The sequence below is a fragment of the Protopterus annectens genome, chromosome 3.part1 (assembly GCF_019279795.1).
Source record: "Protopterus annectens isolate FY-2018-M chromosome 3.part1, PAN1.0, whole genome shotgun sequence".
Taxonomy (NCBI): Eukaryota; Metazoa; Chordata; order Ceratodontiformes; family Protopteridae; genus Protopterus; species Protopterus annectens.
The window spans coordinates 391582806-391606591 of record NC_056732.1 but is presented as its reverse complement, the minus strand read 5'-3'; the positions used below and the strand labels follow the sequence as shown (position 1 = coordinate 391606591).

The window sequence follows — 23786 nt, the reverse complement described above, 5'->3', positions numbered from 1 at the left end:
AGGCATTGACATGTAAACTTTGGGGGGGGGCCTCTAAACGTTACAATATATATGCAGGAAGTAAACAAAAGGTAGATGAGCACCCTGTACATCAAGAAGTACTCTGATGTGAGGTTCTCCTTAATTCAGGGCCGACGCCACATAACCCTGATAAAAGTCTACTAAAATACAGAGTTATAGAAAACAGATCAGTTTGGCCAAACATGCAAGTAAATGTACCAGAGGTCACTGTATAAAGGAAACCGCAGCAGAAGAGCCACAGTCAGAAACTGGAATAGTGAGATAAGGCCAGGTATTTATTTTTTTAAATCCCATCTCAAAATTCTACATGTTCTGCATTTGTTTGCATAAATAGCCAAATCCAGTTATCATCAAAACAGTGTACAAGTATTTCCCCATCTAATTATTAAGAGAAACAGAAGGGGGGAGTTGAGTTTTTATGTGCCTGTATGTTTCAGATTTCCACAGGTATAGGATGCCTGCTTGCACAGCAGGAAAACGGACATCATCTTGGACACTGTACAAACACCCAGAAGATGCAAAACTGCTAGCTTTTTCATGATTACCTCCTACCAGGAGGGTTGAAAGAAAAGTGTCTCCTCATAGCAAACCTCCTAATGCTAGAGCGCATTTTATGAAGACTGTAAAGGTGCCAAAGAATGTGAAGGACAGGCTGAACTGTGTGCTTCTACGGGGTGGGACTCTACCAACATGACACACAAACACACACACCATTAAACCCACCATGTACCTTAAGGGATGTGTGCAGGAAAAGACTAGGTCCCAAGTAAAGACAGACACAGAGAGAGGGACAGCCTATAGAAGAAATCAGTTCTGCTGCTTCCATTGTTTGCTCTTATAAAGAACAATAGGGAGAGATCAAGGAGACGGAACAAACTAACCACAAGAACTGAATGTATGCTGCAGAACAGCAGACCAATAAAGGCTTGGGGTGAGTGGGTTTATACTGCAATTCTTGATGCACACATGCACCCGTTATCAATACAATTCAATGTCAGAACCGGGCAGAAAACACATCAAGGAGTAGGGATAAGTTAGCCAGAGGGGTTGGGGGCGGGTAAAAGGTTTTATGCTGTAATTCCTGGTCTATATATATATATATATATATATATATATATATATATATATATATATATATCAATCAGAACTAGGCAGAAAACTGGAAGAAATATACTAACGTCAGCAAGGATAACATTGCTATACACTGCAAGTTTTGTCACTAAGTATGCAAAAAAATCTCTTGCATAGAAAAAAAAAACGTAAGCTTCTAAAGTTACACTCTGGTCTCTAAAGCAGAAGGTCCCGATTATATGCAGATTCCTTCCTCCACATATGTAAAGAATTCACACACACACATGCGCACACACAAATGCGCATGTGCATATCATCGGGCACAACCAAACAAGAAATGTAGAAGTTTCCCTTATCAAGCACATATGAAATTCCCTCTACATCTATTCAGCTGTAGCTCAATAATGCCAATCATTTACATCATTTAAAAATTAAGCAAAAAGATGTTGTCAGCACACCTGACTCGAATAAGTCCTGAGCGCGGTGAGATTTCATTCCTAAAGGAGTTTCCAATCTGAGCAGCTGCAAAAGGTAGTTTACCCTGGTTAAATTCAAGAAGGCGTTTGAAGTTTAGGAATATGCCTTGGGCAGTTTCTGGCCTCAGATATCTATAAACAAAGAGAAATACTAAGACTGTGAACAAGTACTCAATAAAATGACACCTATAAAAGCACAATGATACAAGATGCTGAAGTCCTTTTAAGCATGAAGCATAACCAAGCAACTTAAAAGCTTTAATCAAAACAAAATATTTAACTCTCATAGAAATACAGGTTGTCACTTTTCAGACAGGAGTTACAAGTTTATTCATTATGTAGAAGTATCAAAGTTTTAAAGCCACAACATGTTGGCTTCATTTATTTACCTACAAAACAAAATGTACAAAGATCTTGGTATTTATTAAAATGATAGAGATACAAGCTTATACAAAAGGACACCAAATGATATTACTTCATATCACTAAATGTAAGTGGCATCACATACCTACAGCCATCTTGCTTAGCTAATGTTTTCACAATACACTGGCCATACCGTTATTTTTGATGGAGCTGAAACTTACTTCCCATCCAATGTACTTGGCACTAAACAATAATGTGATATCGAGGTTAAATACCTGGCTGGACAGAATGTTACAGAACTACAGTAAGGAATCAATGTAACTGCTGAAACTAAAACTTTATTTTAAAATTGCCAACTTTTTCACTTTATGACAGTGTTGAGCATGTCAAACGTGATCAAGTCACAAAGTTCACCTGGATGAGGTTACTCACCATTACCCACATATATTCAAAATATAGTATCATTACTGCTAAGGTCACTCACCATTATCTATAGACATTCAAACACAGGCTCGTTACCACAGTACCGTTAAACATAGAATCATTACTGCAGTACCTTCCAAAGAATGGGATTTGGCTACAGTTGTACAGACACCCTTCTAAGCAGGTGGCAGATTATCTCAGACACTTGACACAAAAAAGGTGATCAGTTTCAGGCAAAGAACCTAAAAAATCCTACCTGAAAAGAGGTTCACATATTACACCACTACACTTCATACTACTACTCAACACCTCAAAATCAATGTTAATAAAAATATCCCCCCCACAGCTACCCAAACAGGAGGAAAAAGCCTGGATTGCTCTATGTCATCAATGTGCAGTAATACACAGATGAAAAAAAATCTTCCTTAAGTAAAAAAAAAAAGGCAGGAGACTCCAAGATAATAAGGAAGCTATGCACATCAACAAACAAAAGCCAGAAAAAAAGATGGTAGCTACTTGGGGGGGCCTTTAACTTGGCAATAATCTCACACTCAAACAAACAAAAGATATGTACTCACTACAACAATAGATTATTGTTGTCCCCCTCTGACTGCCTCTCTGGGTGGGTTACTCCTCCTTCACAACAGATCCAAGTGGGCAAACTTTCACACAGGTGCTTCTCCAGTGTTCAAGCTCACCCACCTTCCATGAGGTTCCTGTTTCCTAACTTGTCCAACAGGAAAAAGGACTAGGAATAAAGTTTTAGGGTTAGGTCTGTTAGTTACAGAAGCGAAGGTGACAACTTGGAAGGGCAATGGTGGATGGGACAGCAACAGGACAAAGAGGGACAATAAGCAAGTACAGTTGTGTAAATAAACTTACCATAGCAGATGATTTTCGAATGACTGCTGCAGTATCCCAAGCTATACTGGTTATATCCTGCATAGGATAACAACAACAGCTGTCCAGTTTCCAAAGCTTCAAGGTACTTTCCATGTACCCAATCAGTCAGCTCAATTTAAGCCGATTAACAAGACAGGTTTGGGCACCAAGCCCTTCACAGCTTTCATGCCTACTGAGACAGAGAGAGGTTAAGTGTTAAGAAGACATTGCTAGGAAAAGAACAATTAAAAAAGTTACATGTCCACTCCCTGGCATAAAAAAAAGACCAAAAAACAAGCAGGGCAGAGAGGAGGTGGTTACAGCAGCACTGATCAAAACACCTTCTGTACAGTAGTTTACTTACACAACTGCAATATTTTCCTCATACTGATCACTGTTGCAGCAGCCTAAGCTATAAGCACATCACCACAGCTTAGAACAACTGGGAGGTGCAAGGGGAAGGGTCCAGGATCTCTTGGTGAATGGTTCTGGTCCTAGATCTGAAAAAGGAATCTAATTTATAGTGCTTTGTAAAAAAATATGAACAGAGGACCAACTTACTGCCTCTAGAATACTTCATGTCCACCCCTTTCCAAAAAGCAACATATGAAGCCATGGCCGTTGTACAGATGAAGCCTTGTCCCTGCCTGGAAGAGTTTTGTTCTGGTGGGAATAACAAAAGGTAACAGAGAGAACTATTTGAAAATAGTCTGCTCTGACAGGGATGCCCCTTCTTATCTTCACAAGAAATGAACAACTGATTGGAAGTTCTGAAAGATTTTGTTCTGTCAAAATTGGATGTCCACAGACCAGTCTGGTACAAAGTATGGAGTATTTTCAGGGTCTGGAAAGAACAGCGTGATAGATAGTCTGGCTTAAAGTAAATTCCAATACCACTTTAGGCATCAGAGAAGGATTAGTTCTCAAAGAAATTCTGCCTCTTTGAAAGAGGAGATAATGTAGACCCACCATAAGAGATTGTAACTCAGATACAGACGTCAAAGCAATCAGTAAATCTGTTTTCCATGTTAAGAACCTCAAGTCAGCCAGGTTAGCTTGTTCAAGTGGAGCAAGTGTTATCTTCTCTAACAAAAAATTAAGATCCCAGCAAGGAGCGATCATTTTTCTGATAGGCTTCTGTACTCCAAAGACCCTGCACTTTTAATCCCATAGACACTGCCCCTCAAGTGAAGACGGAGGTGTATGCAGTTACAGACTATGGAGCAGGAGGGAAAATATGAGATATGGATTCAGATAAAACTGCTCTCCCCATAGCAGCTCTTTTTAACAAATCCCGAAAACAGGAAACCTGGAATACCAGGGGGTGCTGGATGTTGGGAAGCACACACATTTTGGGACACATGGACTCTGGTTAAAGGAATCATGACAGTCACGGAGAAGATGAATCCTAGCATCCTGATAAACTTCCCTGCCTACATTTTGAACTGAGTGGAAAATCTAAGGAAGAGATTTAGACAAAGATCTTTTCCTGTGAAAGAAAAACCCTGACCATGTGTATCCAGGAGTCAGCCCAGGAAAACAATCTTGTGAGAATGACTCAAAGATTTTTGGATGTTCTCTTGAAATCAATCTGCGAAGGAGATCTCTTAACCAAGTGAGAGATGTCCATGAGTTTGAAAATAACCTCTGCAAAGATAAGCAAGTCATCTAAATAAAGAAAAATATGAATACCCTGTAGTTTGAAATAGGCTATCACTGGGGTTCAACACTTTCCAAATACCCTTGGAGCAGTGGAGAACCCAAAGGGTAATGCAAAGTACACAGAGTGTAATTTAGGGATAAAAACCCTTTAGAAACATTTGAAATCTGTGGTAAGAGGAATGTGACGATTAGCATCCTTTAAATCCAGAGTTGCTAAAACACTTATAGGGGAACTGAAGATAACAGGTTGCAATGGAGCAGCATTTTCACCTTCGGCACTTTCACAAACTGGTACAGAAGGAAAAATCCAAGACTGAGTTTATTTCCCTGGTGCCAGAAACATTCTTGAGTAAAATCTTTTCCAATCAAAGAAAGAGGGACAGCTTTCATTGCCTCTCCAAGTTGCTGAACAGGTGGGAAAAATGGAGGGATTTTCATTGCCATCTTTATCCCTGATGTATAGCTCCCAGAACCCTTTTATCTGAGACAAATCTATTGCCAAAGACTGAGGAATGGACAGATTTTGGGTAAGATTTAAAAGGTTTGTCAGGGTGGGGAGGTGGACAAACTACCTGAAGTTAAGTCATTCAGACTTGTTGGGACTGTCCTTACTTTTGGGGAGCTCCTCCCTTCTTTTTGGAATTGTTCTTTAAATGTCTGCTAGCCAGAAGCTTACAGTGCCTGCTTATTTTGCCTTTTTATAGAAGGGTACAGTGGCAGGTGTAAAACCTTTAACAGGTTTTGGAGAAAGAAAGCTGAAAAGTTTGAATAACCCCCTGAATCAATTTCCTCTCATCACATTGTTTCTGGACTTCAGCATGAGAAGGTCCAAAATCAATCTCATTATCTAAATGCGAATTCAAAATTTCAGCTTTAATATCCTCTAGTAGATTCACATGTAACCAGTCAAGCTTTTCTTTACAATAGTTCCAGTATCAGCTGTTCTGGTAGAGACTTTAGGAGATAATTATATGCACACTTAAGAGAGCTTTTGGTCACTACTGAATCAGAAGCAATAAGAGTATTAATAGAAGAGGGAAAGATAGCAGTCATGCCTCAATACAAACAGAAAATGATTGACTTCAATAGCTGGCTTAGTTTCTGGTGTCATTCTAAGGGAATACAGTATCTGTCAGCCTGGGATGATATGATCAACAGACCTTGATGCTTGCCAGAGATGGTCTTCATCTATCACCCCTGGGATTTCGGCTACTGGCCAAGGCTCTTGCCACCCCTATAGTGCCTTTTTTAGGCAGCGTCTCAAGGACAAAATTCCCAACATAAAAACTCCATCTAAAAATAACCTTAATGTTATGCTGATAAATGTCAGGAGTCTTAACATGAAGCTGCACTCACTAGAAGCAGTCCTCAGCTTGGAAGACAGACATTTACGTAGTCACAGAGACCTGGTTCAAGGCTGTGGAGAGCACCCCAGCCATATCAGGCTACACCTCCTTCTACACGTTCAAACCACAAACTGCAAGCATGAAAACTAAAGGAGGTGTTGCATCAATATTCATTAAAGAAATACACCTCCAGACTGGTTAGATGGCATGATTCTCTGGAGATACTTCAGGTGCAATAAACTGTTGGTAGGACACCTATTCAAGTCACTGCCAGCTACAGGAACCCCCTCCATGAATCAGGACACCCACTCAGCCTATTTGGATCTACCTTGAGTCTATCAAGATGCAGCCAAACACCATGGTTTTGAGAGACTAACTATCCAACTACTGACTGAGTAAATTTCTCGTGCGCAAACTCACTTGCCCAAAGGTTCCTCAACTTCATTAACTTCAATGCCCTGGACCAGTTGGTTGACACTCCCACTAGGGGTGACAACATCCTGGATCTAGTGCTTACCAATATGGAGGACCACTATAGAATCCCCGCCGTGAGGTCTTCTCTGGTGAGCTCTGACCACAAATCAGTGTCATTCGAACTATCACACCTGACCCCCCCGCCAGCAGCAACTAAAGTAAAAAAAACTTCTCCAAAGCAGATTATACTCTCTTACAGGATGGTATAAATAGCTTCACTGCACCTCTCCCTCAGATGGAACTGGCAACTATGCAGAGTTCTACACAAATGCTTTATACAAACATCTGTATAACTTGCACTGACTCGGCTGTACCTGATGGGACCAAAACAAGCTCCTCAAGGAAGAGCAAATATGCCTGGTGGACAACTGCCACCAACAGGCTTTACAATAAGAGAAAGAAATTGCTGTCCAAGAGTAAGAGAGAGTGAGCCCGAAACTGGAAACACTCCCTCGTCAGCTTAAACAAGCAAATAAGACCTCTTGTGAATTTCTCCAAAGCCAACTACAAATCCAAATTAGCTTGCTCAACTAAGGACAACCATAAGGCAGTCTTTAGTTACATCGGTAACCTAAAAGGAAAGGCCCATATTTGTGCCGCACTGGTAGTTAAGATACCACATATACTATGCCTGTGAACATTGCTAACCTGTTAGCCAACAGGTTCTGTGAAAACTTCACTCCCCTGTCCCTGCCACACATAACCCATGACATCCCTACCACCTGTCCTGTACCTTGCATCTCTAAAGAGCAGATCGTGAATGTCCTCTCTAACGTCAAAAACACAGCATCTATGGGACCTGATAATATCCCAGGCTGCATCCTACATGAGCTCAAATAAGAATTAGCTTCACCACTGGCTACTCTTTTCAATCACAGTCTAAGCACAGACTTTGTCCCCCTGAATGGAAAAATGCCACCGTTATCCCCTTGCACAAAGGTGGTGCTCCAAATGACACGGGAACTACAGACTTATTGGCCTGACTAGCCTCATCTGCAAGGCTATGGAGTGAATCATCATGGACCTCATCAAAGATATTGGGACCAGATGACATCCCAGGCTTTGTACTACATGAACTACAAAATGAAGTGGCACCTCACCTAAGTGTCATGTTTAATCATAGCCTCACCTCAGGCTTCGTTGCCCACTGAGTGGTGCACAGCTACACTTATCCCACTCCACAAGGGGGGATCCGCCTTGGATCCCAGGAACTATCGTCCCATCAGACTGACAAGCCTGATCTGCAAGGGCATGGAATGCATCATCATGGAACTTATAAACAAAGACATTGGCAACCTTCAACCACTGGACCTCACCCAGTTTGGGTTTGTGAAGGGCCGATCTTGTCTCCTGAATCTGACTGACTTCTTCGAATCAGTCTCCAGAGCTGTGGACAAGGGTAAGGCAGTCCACACAGCCTATCTGGACCTCACCAAGGCCTTCAACACCATCCCCCACTCTGGAATCATAGATAAACTTACTAAGCTGGGCATAAATCCCTACGTCACTCGATGGGTTGCCAAATGGCTTACTGACAGAACCCAGACTGTAAAAGTAGCCGACTCCAAATCCAGCTCCAGACAAGTGGAGTACCTCAGGGTTCAGTCCTGGGACCACTCTTGTTTGGCATCTACTTCTCTGAAGTACAGGCCAACACTAAGGGACTCTGGCTAACAAAGTTTGCAGATGACTGCAAACTGGGAGCCATTATTGAATCCCCAAATGATGTGGATATTCTACAAAAGGGCCTTACAGAAACAGATGCCTGGTGCCAGAGCCATGGGCTCAAGCTTAATGCCAAGAAATGTATAGTTATCCCCTTTGGAAAAAAACCTGTACCCATGAATTACCACATAGGTGGCAGGACACTAAACATTGAAAGTGTGATGAGAGACTTAGGGACACAGGTGGACAGTGGTCTCACCTTCGATAACCACATCGCCACAACAGTCAGGAAATCCTTCTATGTGGCACACCTCACCATGAAGGGCTTTTAATCCAGAAAAAAGGAGGTCATTGTTCCACTGTACTCATCCCTCATTAGACTCATTATAGTAATGCCCCAATTGGTATGTACCTCACAAGACATCTGCAACAGCTGGAAAGGCCACAGAAATACCTCACTAAAAGAATCACAGGCCTAAAGCAGATGCCATATGCTGACCGTCTAAAAAAAAAACTCCAGCTATACTCTGTGGCATATCGTCTACTCACAGGCGATCTCTGCTTAACATACAAGACCATGTCAAACCCTGAGCTGTTGGACATGCTCCACTTAAAAAAAAATCCCAATCCCTCAGAGCCACATGCTCCAGGGATCTAAACCTGGTCATCACAACGAACAAAATATGCTGGAGGGATAGGTTTCTGACCCAGAGACTCCCCATACTCTGGAATAGACTGCCCCATACATGTCAAGCAGAGCGCCTCATTGGCCCTCTTCAAAAGGAACCTTGATGATTGGATGGGAGATAGGAAATTCACCCCGGGGATCATATCAGTTGCCCTGCTAGACAGGGGTCCAGAGAAGTAAATATTGTGGGAAGAAATATCCAGGGAATTGTTATAGCTAGGCTTGCATAGGCCCTAGGACCGATAGCCTAGTACCAACCTATGAACCTATATAGGTATTTCTCCAAACACTTGACCTTACTCAATGGGGATTTGTCAAAGGGAGATTATGCCTGTTAAACCTGGTGGACTTTTTTGAGACAGTCACCAAGGCCCTTGACGAGAGGAAATCTGAGCATACAGATTACCTAGACTTAGCCAAGGCTTTTGATACTATCCCCCAACTCGGGCATCATTTCACCCAGCTAGGTAACAATCCTTATATCATTAGATGGGTCTCTAACTGACTCGCTGATAGAACCCATATAGTCAAAATAGGTGAATCCACCTCCAACAGCAGACCTGTAACCAGTGATATTCCACAGGGATCAGTCCTGGGACAGCTACTGTTTAGAATCTACTTCTCTGAAGTACAAGCAATAACTAAAGGTCTATGGCTAACAAAGTTTGCTGATGACTGCAAACAGGGAGCAGTCATAGAATCTCCGAACGATGTCAACATGCTACAAGATGGTCTTACACAAGCAAATGACTGCTATCAAAGTCATGGCCTTAAACTCAATGCAAAAAAAAATGCGTTTTCATCCCTTTTGGGAAGAGTTATGTTCCTGCTAACTACCACAGCAATACCACCACCCTAAGTACGCACTCAGTGGTGTGAGAGACCTGTGCACACAGGTTGACAGCAACCTTACCTTTGATCACTATGTCTCCGTCTCCACAGTGGCAAGAAGGGCATCCTATAGTGCTCATCTCATAAGTAAGGGCATTGCCTCCAGACAAAAAAAAAAAGTTATAACCTCCCTGTACTCTTCCATCATCAGGTCAATAATAGAGTACAATGCCCCTTTTGGTATGTACCTTTCCAAGCACCTGCTCACAAGGAAAATTCAAGGTCTTCAGCATCTGTCCTAGGAGGATCATCTGAAATCAGTCACTTTATGAAAGACTACTCAAAGGTGATCTCTGCCTTGCATATAAGGCAATCTTTGACCCTGCTTTACTGGAAATGCTGTACATCTATAAATGGGACGCAGGTTACTTGCTCTAAAGGGCTTAACCTGGTATGTGACATTAGCAGAACCTGCTGGACGGACAGATTTGTCTCCCAGAGGTTACCACACATTTGGAACAGACTACAGCTTCAAGAAAAGCAGAGCACTTCATTGACCCTCTTCAAACGCAATCTGGATGATTGGATGGATCACCATAAATTCACCCCGGGGATTCCACCCGAGTCTCTCTTGGACAGGGGCGATAGGTGCTGATCATGGAAATAAGGGTAAAACTTGGCTAGGCTTGAAATTGTCCTAAAGTCATTAGCCTTGTAACCTCCTATGATCCCATGTTCTTCATATCCTCAAATGATGCAAGCAAAAACTTGAGCATGTGAGCTTAACAATTTAGAATTTTAAAAGCAAGTGTGGCCGCAGTATATACACTTTCCTCTGTATCTATCAATGGCTTTCCCTTCCTTATAGGAGGAGGTAGGACTAGCATTTACCAACAGTTTAACAGCAGCAGGATTCATCAAAGAAATCATTCTGTAGCTACTGGCGCTTGTTGAATCACTCTTCTTACGAACAGGGAATGTAAAGACTAAATGCATGCAGCTGTATAACAATTATGGCTTGCTTAAAATGACATTAGTATACCCTAATGGACATACCAACTGAAGAGTACTTTAATAGGTGTCCTGGCTCAACATTTCCACATCTGTAGCGCTTTTAAAAAGTTAAATTTCAGCTCCAAGAGGATTAAAAAGCGTTTCCTCCCATAGTAAAACAGTGATATGCAATGATAAGCAAGAAGTTGCAATCGGCTTCAATGAAAGTCATTTTTAAAATTATTACATTCTCACATATGATCTTTAGGCCTTGATACTATCCCTGCTAGAGCAAAATTTGATGTCACTTTATTAAATTTTCCAACAAAAGTATTCCCAACTTTACTGTATACTAACCTGCAACATTTCTGCTGACCAGTCACATTCCAACAGTCCTTCAACTACAAATGAATAACTGACCTGATAAAACGTTCTTACTCTGGCTGGACTAGCTGATTCTTAACTTTCATTAATATCCAATAAAACTGCTGGTTTTGATCTCAATTATCAAGAAATGGACATGACATTTTGTTACCAATGCTGACAATTAGTCCATAGCAACTGTACTCACAATGTTTTGTTTCCTCGTGTTATAAGCAACTTTTTTGATATAAACAAACCAAATTTCCTAATCACTTGTATTGCTGGATGCAGAGTCACAATCTACCTGCTATAACAAAATAACTTTTTCACAAGTTCAGAGAGAAAATCCTTTAGCTCTGACGTAGTTACCGATGGAATCGCTCAGAAATCCAAGAATGAATAATTAGTTTCTACCACTACCAATGTTGACTCCAATAATTTTAGCACTGGAACTGTAAACTACAGCAAAAAATAAAGCTTATTTTTAAAATAAAAGGAGCTACCTGCTCTTCCTTTATTACCCTCTCAAAATTGTGAAAATCCCTGAGCCCTGGAAATGGCAGTAGAGGGCTTGTTGGCCTAAACCACTTTTGAGTAATCAAGAGTACATAAACTTTATTTCCGGCCCTGTGGTGCAGAGGAATAAAGCCCAGACTGCTCCCCAGACTACCTCTGTTTGACTCGTGTTACTGCCCTGGGGGAACCTGGTGCAGGAAGATTGGATACCATTTAGAAAATGCAACACTCAGGTTCACCATTTATGAAACCTTCCATTATTTGCTTTATAGTTAGGAAGGGAAGAACAAGAATAAAGTTAAGAGAAGACCACACACGGTAAATCCTTTCTCCTTAGCTAAAGTTAAATTGTACAAGCAGCCTGAACCAAGCCCTCAGAGTTTGTTTTACCATAGGTCATTAATGCCCATGAATAAGACAATATAGCTATACTGAACTCATATAGTCATATTGATCTCGGTTGCAATTTACAGTAAGCATGGCCTATTTTACTTCAGCTGTCTTATGAACATTAAGGCATTGTAAGGCATTTTATTCAATGTAACATTTCTTAAGCCTCTCAGCATGGAGTCTCCTATAACCATATCTTGATGCTTTCTTGCGGCACAATTAAAAGTTTGCCTGCCTCACGACAGGTGAACCTGAAGGTGGAAGTGTTAAGCGCTCTTCATTTTGTGGAAAACCTCTGAAGGCTGACCTCAACAGAATCTAATGGATCAGTGACAGACTGGGGTTATGACCACACCCTGCTTTATTACGCTATTTGTCTTGAAACTAATTTAAAAATAATAAGAACCTGACATTAATGGTTGCAAAATTCCACTTCCTTAAATTTCTTTGTGGAGTCTTGTTATGAACTTATTTTGTTAGCAGTCAGCACATCAAAGCTTGGAAAATCTGATACTATCCCATAGTCAGATGCAAAAGTATTCCTGTCACATGAATCAAGAAGGGCAAAAAGATCCGCAGAAGGAACTACAAACAAATTACTTTTAAAAAAATAGTGGGTTGGACTTTTAATGCAATTCAACAAAGGCCATGTCACCTAAACAGCATTCTATGTACAATTTTTGTAAATTCTAGCCATGTGAGGTTTTACTGACCTCTGGTAGCATATTAGAATCAATGGAGAACATTTTGAAAGTACCTTAAATAACTTCAATCTAACAGGTCATTCATACAGAATTTGTCCTCTGACTCATTCTGTTGCTTTTACGAGTTTAGTCAAATATGGTATCCCAAACTAATGACTACTCAACAAGTATTGATTAAATTCTGTACTCAGTAACTGAGACAAGCTGAAGTATTGAGTAAGCTAAGTTATACAGTGGATACAAAAGTATATACATCCCTGTTAAAATGCCACGTTTTTCTGATACAAAAAATGAGACCACAATAAATAATTTCAAAACTTTTTAAACCTTTAATGTGACCTATAACCTGTACAATTCAATTGAAAAAACAAACAAATCTGTTAGGGGAAAAATATAAAAAATAAAAAAACGTACAATAAGCTGGTTGCATAAATGTGCACACCCTTAAACTAATACTTTGCTGAAGCACCTTTTGATTTAATTACAGCATTCAGTCTTCTTGGGTAGCAGTCTATCAGCATGGCACATCTTGACTTGGCAATATTTGCCCACTCTTCCTTGCAAAAGTGCTCCAAATCTGTCAGATTGTGAGGGCATCTCTTGTGCACAGCCCTCTTCAGGTCACCCCAAAGAGTTTCTATTGGATTTGGGTCTGGGCTCTGGCTGGGCCATTCCAAAAAGTACAGTTTTGTACCTACCATAAATGTAGATGTTCGAGGATTCCATTCCATTGCTGCCTTACTGTAGGTATAGTAATACCAGAGTATAAGGCTGGCTGCGCGTCGGTCAGGCGCGCGATGGACGTCGCGAGTACAGTACCTAATAGCAATGTATCTCATACTTTTTCTTGCCTTTCTGTCAGAGACAGAAAAAGACAGAAGAAAAACAAGAAAACCAAAACAATAAATACAACAATATAACAAAATATAAGAAACAAAAAAATAAGCCTACTAACTCACCTACCACCCCAACAGGACAGAGGGGAGGGGGAGGACTGCAGACTGCAGTGGGTAGCATCAATGGAATCTATAGGGTAGGTATATTATGGTAGGTACAAAACTGTACTATGTGCAGTCCTGCAGCATGAATCTTAATGGAAGAAGGACAGAGACCCTTGTCCAGTACTCAGTAGATATTAAAAGAGCATACACACTTTCCTTGTACTAGGTCTTCTAGCTTCCATAAAGTATTTAAAACTGTTGAGGAAGTTGAGACCTGCTGTGTTTCAACACAGAATATGCCAGACTGTCAAGTGAAAGTGAAGCTTGACATGGAGCATGGAACCGTCCTGCTGGTATAACAGAATCAAAGGGAAGGCCATCAACTGAAAGACAGGCATCCACTTTTCCAAGCTGTGTGATGAAACCCCTGTGCAAAACTGTGGCAGCTGGTGGTTTAGTGGAGAAGCGAACAGATCTATGTCTGGAGTTCCCCTATTTTGTCAATTTCTGAAATACATGAAAACCAGTTTCCACCACTTAGGGATCATGATTTGTCTGCTTAACACATCTGCTAAGGGAGTGCTGCTGCCTGGCAGTTGTCCTCCATTTTCTTTAAAACTGCTTCCACAGGTGAACCAAACAACAACACATCAGACTGAAGAGGAGCATCCAAAATTATTACAACATGCTCCCATTTGTACGATCCCTCAAGGCATGCGAGGCCACAGCATCAAAACCACATTGCAAAGAATGCTTGCCCACGAGACATAAACACAAATCCGTAATTCTTTACAATTCATTACAATCATTACCTTCCGCCAAAGCATCCAATGAAGGAGATAATTAATTTTGATCAGCATGTGAGGCAACCAATTCAACTGACTCATGGCTAGATTGGAAGAAGTATACACTTCTGTCAGTGGGAACAGATCTTCTTAACCACAGGGGCTTAACACCTTGAGAAGTGGTTCTGGGTCAGTTTTCTGGGTCAAACAAATGCTTATGAACAAATACTTATGAGCTTCTGCACCCTATAGTACCCATAGGGCAGGAACAGGAGCAGGAGTGCAGGAATCAGGGTTCAGGGAAGCTCAGGAAAAATAGCTCTTCCACCACAGTCAACACAGGAGGTATAGCTAAGGCCTATGCTGGGGTATAAAAAAAATTCCCTAAACCTCTTCCTGGAATCTCATGGATACAGAGTCTCTGCTTTAATTTTCTTCTGGTGAAGCCATTCTTTTGTTGATTTGGATGAAATCTTGGGGTCATTGTCATGCTGAAAGGTGAAATGCCTCTTCAGGTTTAGAGCCAAAGTGACTGGTATTTGGAATGGTTCATAATTCTCTCCACCTTGACTAAAGCACCAGTTCCAGCTGAAGAAATTCAAGCCCAAAGCATGATACTGTCATCACCATGCTTCACCGTGGGGATGGTGTTCTTATGGTGATGTGAAGTGTCGTTTTAATGCCACACGTACCTTTTGGAGTTGTGACCAGAAAGTTCAACCTTGGTCTCATCAGACCATAACACATTTTCTCACATGCTTTTGGGAGACGTGATGTATTGTTTTGCAAATTTTAGCCGGGCCTGGATGTTTTTCTGTGTAAGAAAAGGCATCCGTCTTGCAACCCTACCCCATAGGCCAGACATATGGAGAATACAAGAGATTGTTGTCACATATAGTACACAACTAGTACTTGCCAGAAATTCCTGTAGCTCCTTCAGTGTTGGTGTAGGTCTCCTGGCAGCCTCCCTGACCAGTTTTTTGTCATCATTTCATCAATTCTGGAGGGACTTCCAGTTCTTTGCAACATCACTGTTGTCCCATATTTTCTCCACTTTTTGATGACTGTGTTCCATGTTATATCCAATGCTGTGGAAATTTTTTTGTACCCTTCTCCTGACTGATGCCTTTCAACAATGACATTCCTTTGATGCTTTGTAAGCTCTCTGTGAACCATGGCTTTTGCTGTAACAGGCAACTGAGTAAATGTCAGGAAAATCGTACTAGGAAAACTTAACTTTATTTGGGGTTAATAAGTCTCTTTAAATGATGGCAAATGGGTACCCAAGAAGACTGAATGCTGTAATTAAATCAAAAGGTGTTTCAACAAAAGTATATAGTTTAAGGGTGTGCACTTATGCAACCAGTTTACTGTACGTTTTTAATTTTTTTATATTTTTTCCCTCAACAGAATTGTTTTTCAAATTGTACAGGTTATAGGTCACATTAAAGGTGGGAAAAGTTTTGAAATGATTTATTGTGGTCTCATTTTATTTAATACAAAAACCTGGCATTTTAACAGGGGTGTGTACAGTTTTTATATCCACTGTAAATAGCTACATTTGCTATCCAAACAAGCTACTTAACCTTGCCAGACAGGAAGCAGCAGGTTTGTCTGAAACATAATGATTTTCTTCCATATCTGCAGTAATAAAACAAACTGAGATAACTGTTAATTGACAGTTATTTAAATGGTACTACTGAATAATATTATCAGATAATGTGAGAATAGCAATGGAACAAATAGTAAATGTAACACACACATCAACAGTATGTAGAACAAGAGGAACAAAATGCAATAACAATGAAATATAACCACTAACACTGATAACAGACAGTACATATAGATTCTGTGTTTTACAAGCAGTTACAAAAAGACCACTATTACACAAGTAAATGGTCTTCCCACTTTCAAGGAACTACCAGTCTCTCCAGTTGTTGAAATAATTATAACACAGGCACCATAAACACAACAACCTATAGTAAAAAATACAGTTTAAACTGAACTACGTGATCAGCAATACTACAACCACTACTAACATTTCTAAACTAATGGAAAGCTCAATAATAAAAAATAGGGTGGAACCTCACCATCCGCGTTACCTCTCATCTCCATTTCTTACTCTTCGTCACACGATGCAGAGAGATCTTAGTCTTGTCACATTATGCATGATGAGATTGACGCTCAAAACTTGTAGACCGTACCAGAAGCCCTAAGGTGTGACCAGGGAGTGCCCATCATGACCACCAGGGTAAAACAAAGTTTAAATGAAACCAAGACTGATAAACACCTCTGGGTGGCACAGCTTCCCCTACAGCTGGAAATGCATGCATACTGATCCTCTTCAACAGAACATTAAAAACTTGTACACAGTCTCTTCAGAAATGTCATGCACAAGTTAAAAACTCTGGCGTACAATATTTTTTCCGTTTCATACCTACCCTGGTGTGTTACCCCCAGGTCCAATGGAAGTTTGAAACATCAAATTAAAAGAGATAGGGGGTGAAAGGTCATTTCCTGTAACAGGCGACTTCACATTGTAGTTAACAAACAGATCAGCAAGTTCTTGTTGCCCATAGTTGTCCATCTAATATTTTGAAGAGACAAAGTAAAAATGAAAACAAATCAATGCGCATGTAAACAGCAGATCAGTCATGCAATAATAAAACTGCAACCGAAGCATTTTCTTTTGTAAGACGGTCATCATAACCACATAGCCAAACAAGAGACACTTCTGTAGGGGACGACTATAGAAAACAGAGCATTCAGCACCAAAGTACTATGGGGAATATAGAGAAGAGGGCACTCAACACCAAAGTAATAAGGGCCTTTTTTTTTCACTTTGATGCAACCTCTGACATAATTAAACTCGGGAAGATGTGTAGGCTATGCACTGCATGTCCAAAGATCTGCTTCAAATTCAGTGCCCTGATGTTTCTAAATGCAGCTTTGGAGCAATACGGCCTGACTGTAAGGATATTTACTGTTATGCAATTGTAACCCCTTGCTCTTCTGTCTACATAAACATACAGATAACATACTCACTGTAAAAGACATTTCCATGCAGTCTAATCAAATCCAAGCAGATATAAACAAAATGTGCACTCGATGAGATTCCAAGCACACATCACTCATTATAAAGAACAAAAAAGTCCAAATTCATCAACTCCAGAAACTTTTCCATGTCTCATACATTTTCATTTATTTTGCCGTTTGAAAGATTTTGCCCAATAAGAGCAAACTGCGGTGGTGGTGCTGCGGTAGCGTTGTCGCCTCACAGTTAAACGTTGCCCATTCGATTCTCAGTTAGAGCGTCTTCTGTGTGGCGACATGCGTGAATGGGCGTTCCTTCGTTGAAGGTTGTGCGTTAAACCCGGCAAGCCAGCACGTAAAAATCTACTGCCAATCATTAGCGGACTGGAGTTCCGCTGTGGCGACCCCTAACCGGGAAAAGCCGAAAGACGCAAACAAACCTGTACAGTATATCAGCTCTTCAGTAAGGCACTTGCAAGACTACACATTTGCCTAATACATGCCAAGCACCATAAAAGAGAAATTCTGAGGGCAATTTACCTGGACTTCCCTTCTTGACAAAAAGTGGTCCAACCAGTGGCCCCAAAGTTATAACCATTTGTCCCAGTGTTTACAAGCTTCACTTACGATTCAAAAACCTGTCAGCCATACATCAAGAACTTGTCACAGTAATTTAAATCTGAACAAGTGCTAAATAAATGAAGAGACTGTGCAATTTCAATTAGTCTGCAAGCCAAGCTAATGTTTCAAAGTAAATCAAGTTACTTTAAAGCTACATTTTTAATAAAACAACATAATGTATTAGCTCAATCTATTTCACCACTAATGTGTCTGACAATTAAAAAAATGTGACATGTTTCTAACTCCCAAAATAGTCGTTACACCAGACTGCAATTTCAGCTATAAAACTTCCTCCTCGGCATTTTATTGCTAGCACCATAATGTACTCTATTTCAGGTACCATTATGGTTAGCAGTGGCAGTGATGAGCAAATATGTTTTACAGAGAAGACAGTATTCAGGATCATAAAAATTCTGAAAAAGCACAAAACAGCAGATGGTCTTTTGTTTAAAACTCAAAGATGTGTAGAAAGCCCCGTAATGTGAGATAAAGGGAAGAAAATTAAGCTTCTATTTAAATGCTGCTGAAATATTTTAAGATGAACTTATATTGACCTGTGTGGTGATTTTTTTTTTTTTTTTTGGTAGAACATGCAAAAAGTAAGACAAACCAGAGGTCTGTTTGCATTTTTTTAGTTTGTTCTGGGACCTTAATCTTGCAGCTTCATTTGCAGTTAGAACGATGGTGGTTTACTGCAAGATTTTAGCATTACTTACACATTATAATGCACTTCTATTTCCATAAGTGGAATTATATGTAAAAGGTAGCTTTTTGTATTTGGAACTCAGTCTGGGGCCTCAATCTTGTAGCTTCTTTCACACTTGTATCATTTATCACTGCATTTTTCTATAAACCGTGTTAATGGTAAATTTCTGCAGTCTGGTGCCTTACTGGTAAAACTTCTGCAATCTAGTACATTACTCTGTGCTATACTGAAGCTCAAATCCTGGTGCAGCAGTGGCAGTACTGTGAATACTGCTCAAGGATTTGAGCTTCAGTACTTTTTTGGCTGTATATACCTTCTTAAAGTTGCATTCTAGTGCCCGTTTACTTTATTCAATTTTACCCCAGTCTTTTTGTCTGCCCCAACCCCTACTGAGACATTAAGCTAAAAGTTTCTGAAATTCTAACCATACAACTAGAGCTCCAGCTTGAATTCTTTTCTTTCACAAACCTACCACCTTTTTCTTGTCATTTTAAAAGGATGAGTCACTGGCTTCTACACCTTACATAATTTAACTACCCAAATATCTCCCTCCACTCTTTCATTGCTATTAACTGTTGTGTAACCTATTTAAAGTTCTTTCCTAGCCACTGTCTTCATATATCCATAATACTGTGTGTGTCCACCCAATAAACCTGTACTGCACTTGAGTAAAACCACCCTTGCTACAATTTGTCTCCTGTACATTTTCCCAGATCTCCCATCTGCTTGGCTCTCTCGCCACACTCTTAGGGGGTCCTGAGTTAACCCTGCTCCATTTTTGGCACATGGAGATGTATTTTATTGTTTTGCACTTCAGTTAACCGTTTTAGACTGCAATTTCCAAATGTCTCTACAGAAATCTGTCTCAGGATGCCCATATCTACCATGTAGCTATTGTCTCATGTTCACAAGCAACCATTTAATCCTTAAAGAAACAAAACACAGTATATAATAGATGTGCATACACAATTTCACTGGAGGCAAAAATCTAGTATACTAACAATGTTGTAAAGAACACACACACTATATCCACCACATATAGTGTTCACCACACACAGACCAACTTATCTTCCCAAACCTCAAAGGCCTCCTAAGCCTATAAACAGCAACGCCTATCCTCAATCACTAAAGTGCTCACAAAAAAACAACACCTAACATCACACATACACCGATACCTAGTGGAGCCACAACAGCAAAGCCTATAAAGCAAGCAAACACATGACCCAGGGCCCTTGTCTTGCGGGACTACATTGTATAACACACAGATGCCATCTCACCAGACTAAACAAGGAGAAATTAACGGTTAGTTGCTTATCTGGAGCCAGGATCTGCCAAGTTACACATGCACTCAAGTCACCACACCACAGGTACAAGTATGATTCTATCAGTCCACGTGGGCGTTAATGAACAGAGATGTTCTTTTTTGGACAATATGAAGACGGACATTAGTGATCTCTCTGAATGGGTGTCTGTCAGTTATGTGCATTGCAATGAGCAACATTCTACCTTCATCAAGGATGATGCCACAGTAAAGATGACTAACTTCAATAACTGGCTTAATTTCTGGTCTCTTTACAGGAGAATTGCAATATTTCTCAGCATGGGAGGACATGGCTTACAAACCACATTGTTTTGCAAAGGATGGTCTGCACCAGTCTCCCCTAGGCTTCCGAATATTGCCGTACACTTTATCCATTCCCTTAGAGCCTTTTTAGGCAATGCTAAATTGACAAACCTACAGACATAGCAAATAACACCCAAATAAACCTAAAAGGTATGACTGCTCAATGCAAAGAGCCTAAACAGAAAACTCCACATCCTACAAGCTTTCCTCATTTGGAAAAAATATAGACATCCGTGCCGTTACCAAGACATGGTTTACATTGGCAGGCAAAGCAAGGCTTCAGTGCATTCCACGCATTTAGACCAGGAGGTGCACTGACAGGGACAAAAGGTGGAGGAGTCTCGGTCTACATTAGCAACATGTATAACTCTAGGTTGACTAAACAGGATGATGCCCTGTAATTTATCCAAGTGCAAATCACCATAAACAAAGTCCCACACCATATCCTAGAAAGCTACAAGTCATCTTCTATGTCCCAGGAATTACACCGCTTGTACCTCAACCTACCGAAGACAACTCACTATTAAACAAATACCACATTCATGGTAGACTTTAAACTACCCCTTTACAGAATGGGAAATACACTGCTTCAAACTCACAGGCACAATTCCTTGACTTCAACACAAATACCCTTGACCTGATAGTGCACATACCCACCAGAGGTTCAAACATACTGGACATGGTACTCATCAACATGTTATACCAGTGCACTCCCCCACCCCATCATAGCCTCACTGGTTTAGCTGGACCACAAAATACCTTAGAACTAAAAATCAACTCTGTAATCCCAGTAAATATTTACCCACACACATTTATATTATATATATATATATATATATATATATATATATATATACACACACACACACACACACACACACACACACACACACACACACACACACACACACATATATACACACACATTTTATATATATATATATATATATATATATATATATATATATATATATATCTATATATACACACATATATATATATATATCTATATACACACACACACACACACATATATATATATATATATATATATATATATATATATATATATATATATATATATATACACACTCACACACACACACACACACACATATATATATATATATATATATATATATATATATATATATATATATATATATATATATATATATATATATATATACACACACAGATTTATATATATATATATATATATATATATATATACATATATATATATATACAGATTATATATATACACACACACACATATATATATATATATATATATATATATATATATATATATATATATATATATATATATATATATATATATATATGTATGTGTGTGTGTGTGTGCAAATCAACACCACAGCAAACAGCTTTCACTCTTTTTGCATTTGCCAAAATTATGTTCAATGACACAATGTGCTCCCACCTCAGTGAAGTGTAGCCTTGACCAATGGATGGGAAATCGGAAATTCACCTCAAGTCTGGCCCCCACGTCTTGGATAGACAGAGACCGACAGTAATGTCAAACTAACATACCCACTACCAACGTAACCTGTAAAAAGTTCCTAACAATCTCTGCTAATAAAATGTCCACAATACCAAAGTGTTGCCCTTCCCTGAAAAATATCATTGAACCTTATGTCACATCCAAAAATCTATGCTCTAACAACAAACACCTAAAGTATCAAAACCTAGTAAAAGAGAAGGTAGCTGCCTCTATTCCCATTCCATAACTAAGCTGTGGGACAACATAATCTCCTTTAAAAGAAAACTAAAACAAAATCTCACTGATAACCCCAGCTGTGCATGCAGCACATATCCACAGCCTCCTTAATCTTGCAAAACTGTTTCACATAGCAAATATACTTATATATATATGTTATGCTGTACACCATACAAGTGATCCCTAATCTTTGGTATCATACTCCACACATCAATACAACCATCTTAACACAGTTTCTCTTCTCTGTCACTTTCTACTTTTAATACTACCATTAAATATATGAAGCCTATAATCTACTTATTCCCACTACCTAGCTATAAGATTCGAACTGTATCTGTCTTACCTTTAAATTTAACTCTCTAATTCTATCTTTCCCTTTTCCTACCCCCCCCAAAAAAATTGACCTGTATTGTTTAAATATTTCTAACTGTATAATTTTCCTACATGCTAATGTTCCACTGTTACTGTATTGTGCCTTTTTACAACATATCTGCTGTTTAGACAGTTTTCTGTATTATTTCACTTGCGTTATAATTATAATTTTATTTCCTTACAGAATGATTTTCATGTAACTTGGAGCTTTTCTCCACGGGCTTCCACTGAAAATGGGTCTCAAGCCCAGTGGAATTTTCCAGTCAATAAATAATAATAAAATAAATCCCATGTACCCAAGACATGCACACAGCAAGTTTAAGTCACTGATGCTGTCAATCACATTTCCCCACAGTTTTAACCTATACTGGGATGTGTTACAACCACAACGATCAGTGGAAAAACCACATTTAGAGCTACTTACACCCTTATTCTGGGGGTGCAGAATGTACTCATACTCTAGTAAAAAGCGGACTATGCGTGAGATTATGGAATTATGTGTAGGCAATTTATGTACGCAGATACCAGTGCTGTGTGAGCAATAAAGTACAGTTGTGTAACACTTACCATAAATGTAGATGTTAGAGTGCATTCACTGTTGCAGTCCTAACCAATGGGTTATCCAGCTCCTGGTAGCCCTCGAACGGCCAGAATACCAAAGGTAAGTAAATATGACGTCGGCTGTAAAGGATGTCAGAACACCAGATACAAAAGGAGGCAGCTGACTTCACTTCCTCAGTCTTTTTTCCCATAACAGTCAACAGCCCCAGGAAAACAAGGCTTAAACCAAAAGTAAAGTAACTTTGGTAAAATAAACCAGATTCAGCCTGCACCTTAGAAAAGGAGAGTAAGAGAGGACCAAAAAATGAGGGAAGGAAGGAGGGAAACCAGGACTGCAACAGTGAATACACTAACATCTACATTTATGGTAAGTGTACACAGCTGTACTATGTTCATCGTGGCACTGCTGCAGTCCTAACCAATGGGCTGATTACCAAAGCCCAGAGAAAAGGGCGGAGGTACCAACAGAATCAAGGAGTGGACAGAATGCCCTGCAAAACAGCAGTGGCAAACCCTGCCCTGGCTCTAGAA

General features: G+C 39.8%; 1 protein-coding gene across 1 annotated transcript in view; it reads right to left on the bottom strand.

The window, feature by feature from the left end:
* The window catches only part of GARS1 (glycyl-tRNA synthetase 1), a 508631-nt gene that overhangs the window by 276992 nt on the left and 207853 nt on the right, over positions 1-23786 (bottom strand). Inside the window, exons 7-8 of the mRNA XM_044066863.1 lie at positions 17036-17181; positions 1551-1700 (exon numbers count right to left, since the gene is read on the bottom strand). Of these exons, the coding sequence (XP_043922798.1) occupies positions 1551-1700; positions 17036-17181 (296 nt within the window). The remainder of the gene's footprint in view (positions 1-1550; positions 1701-17035; positions 17182-23786) is intronic.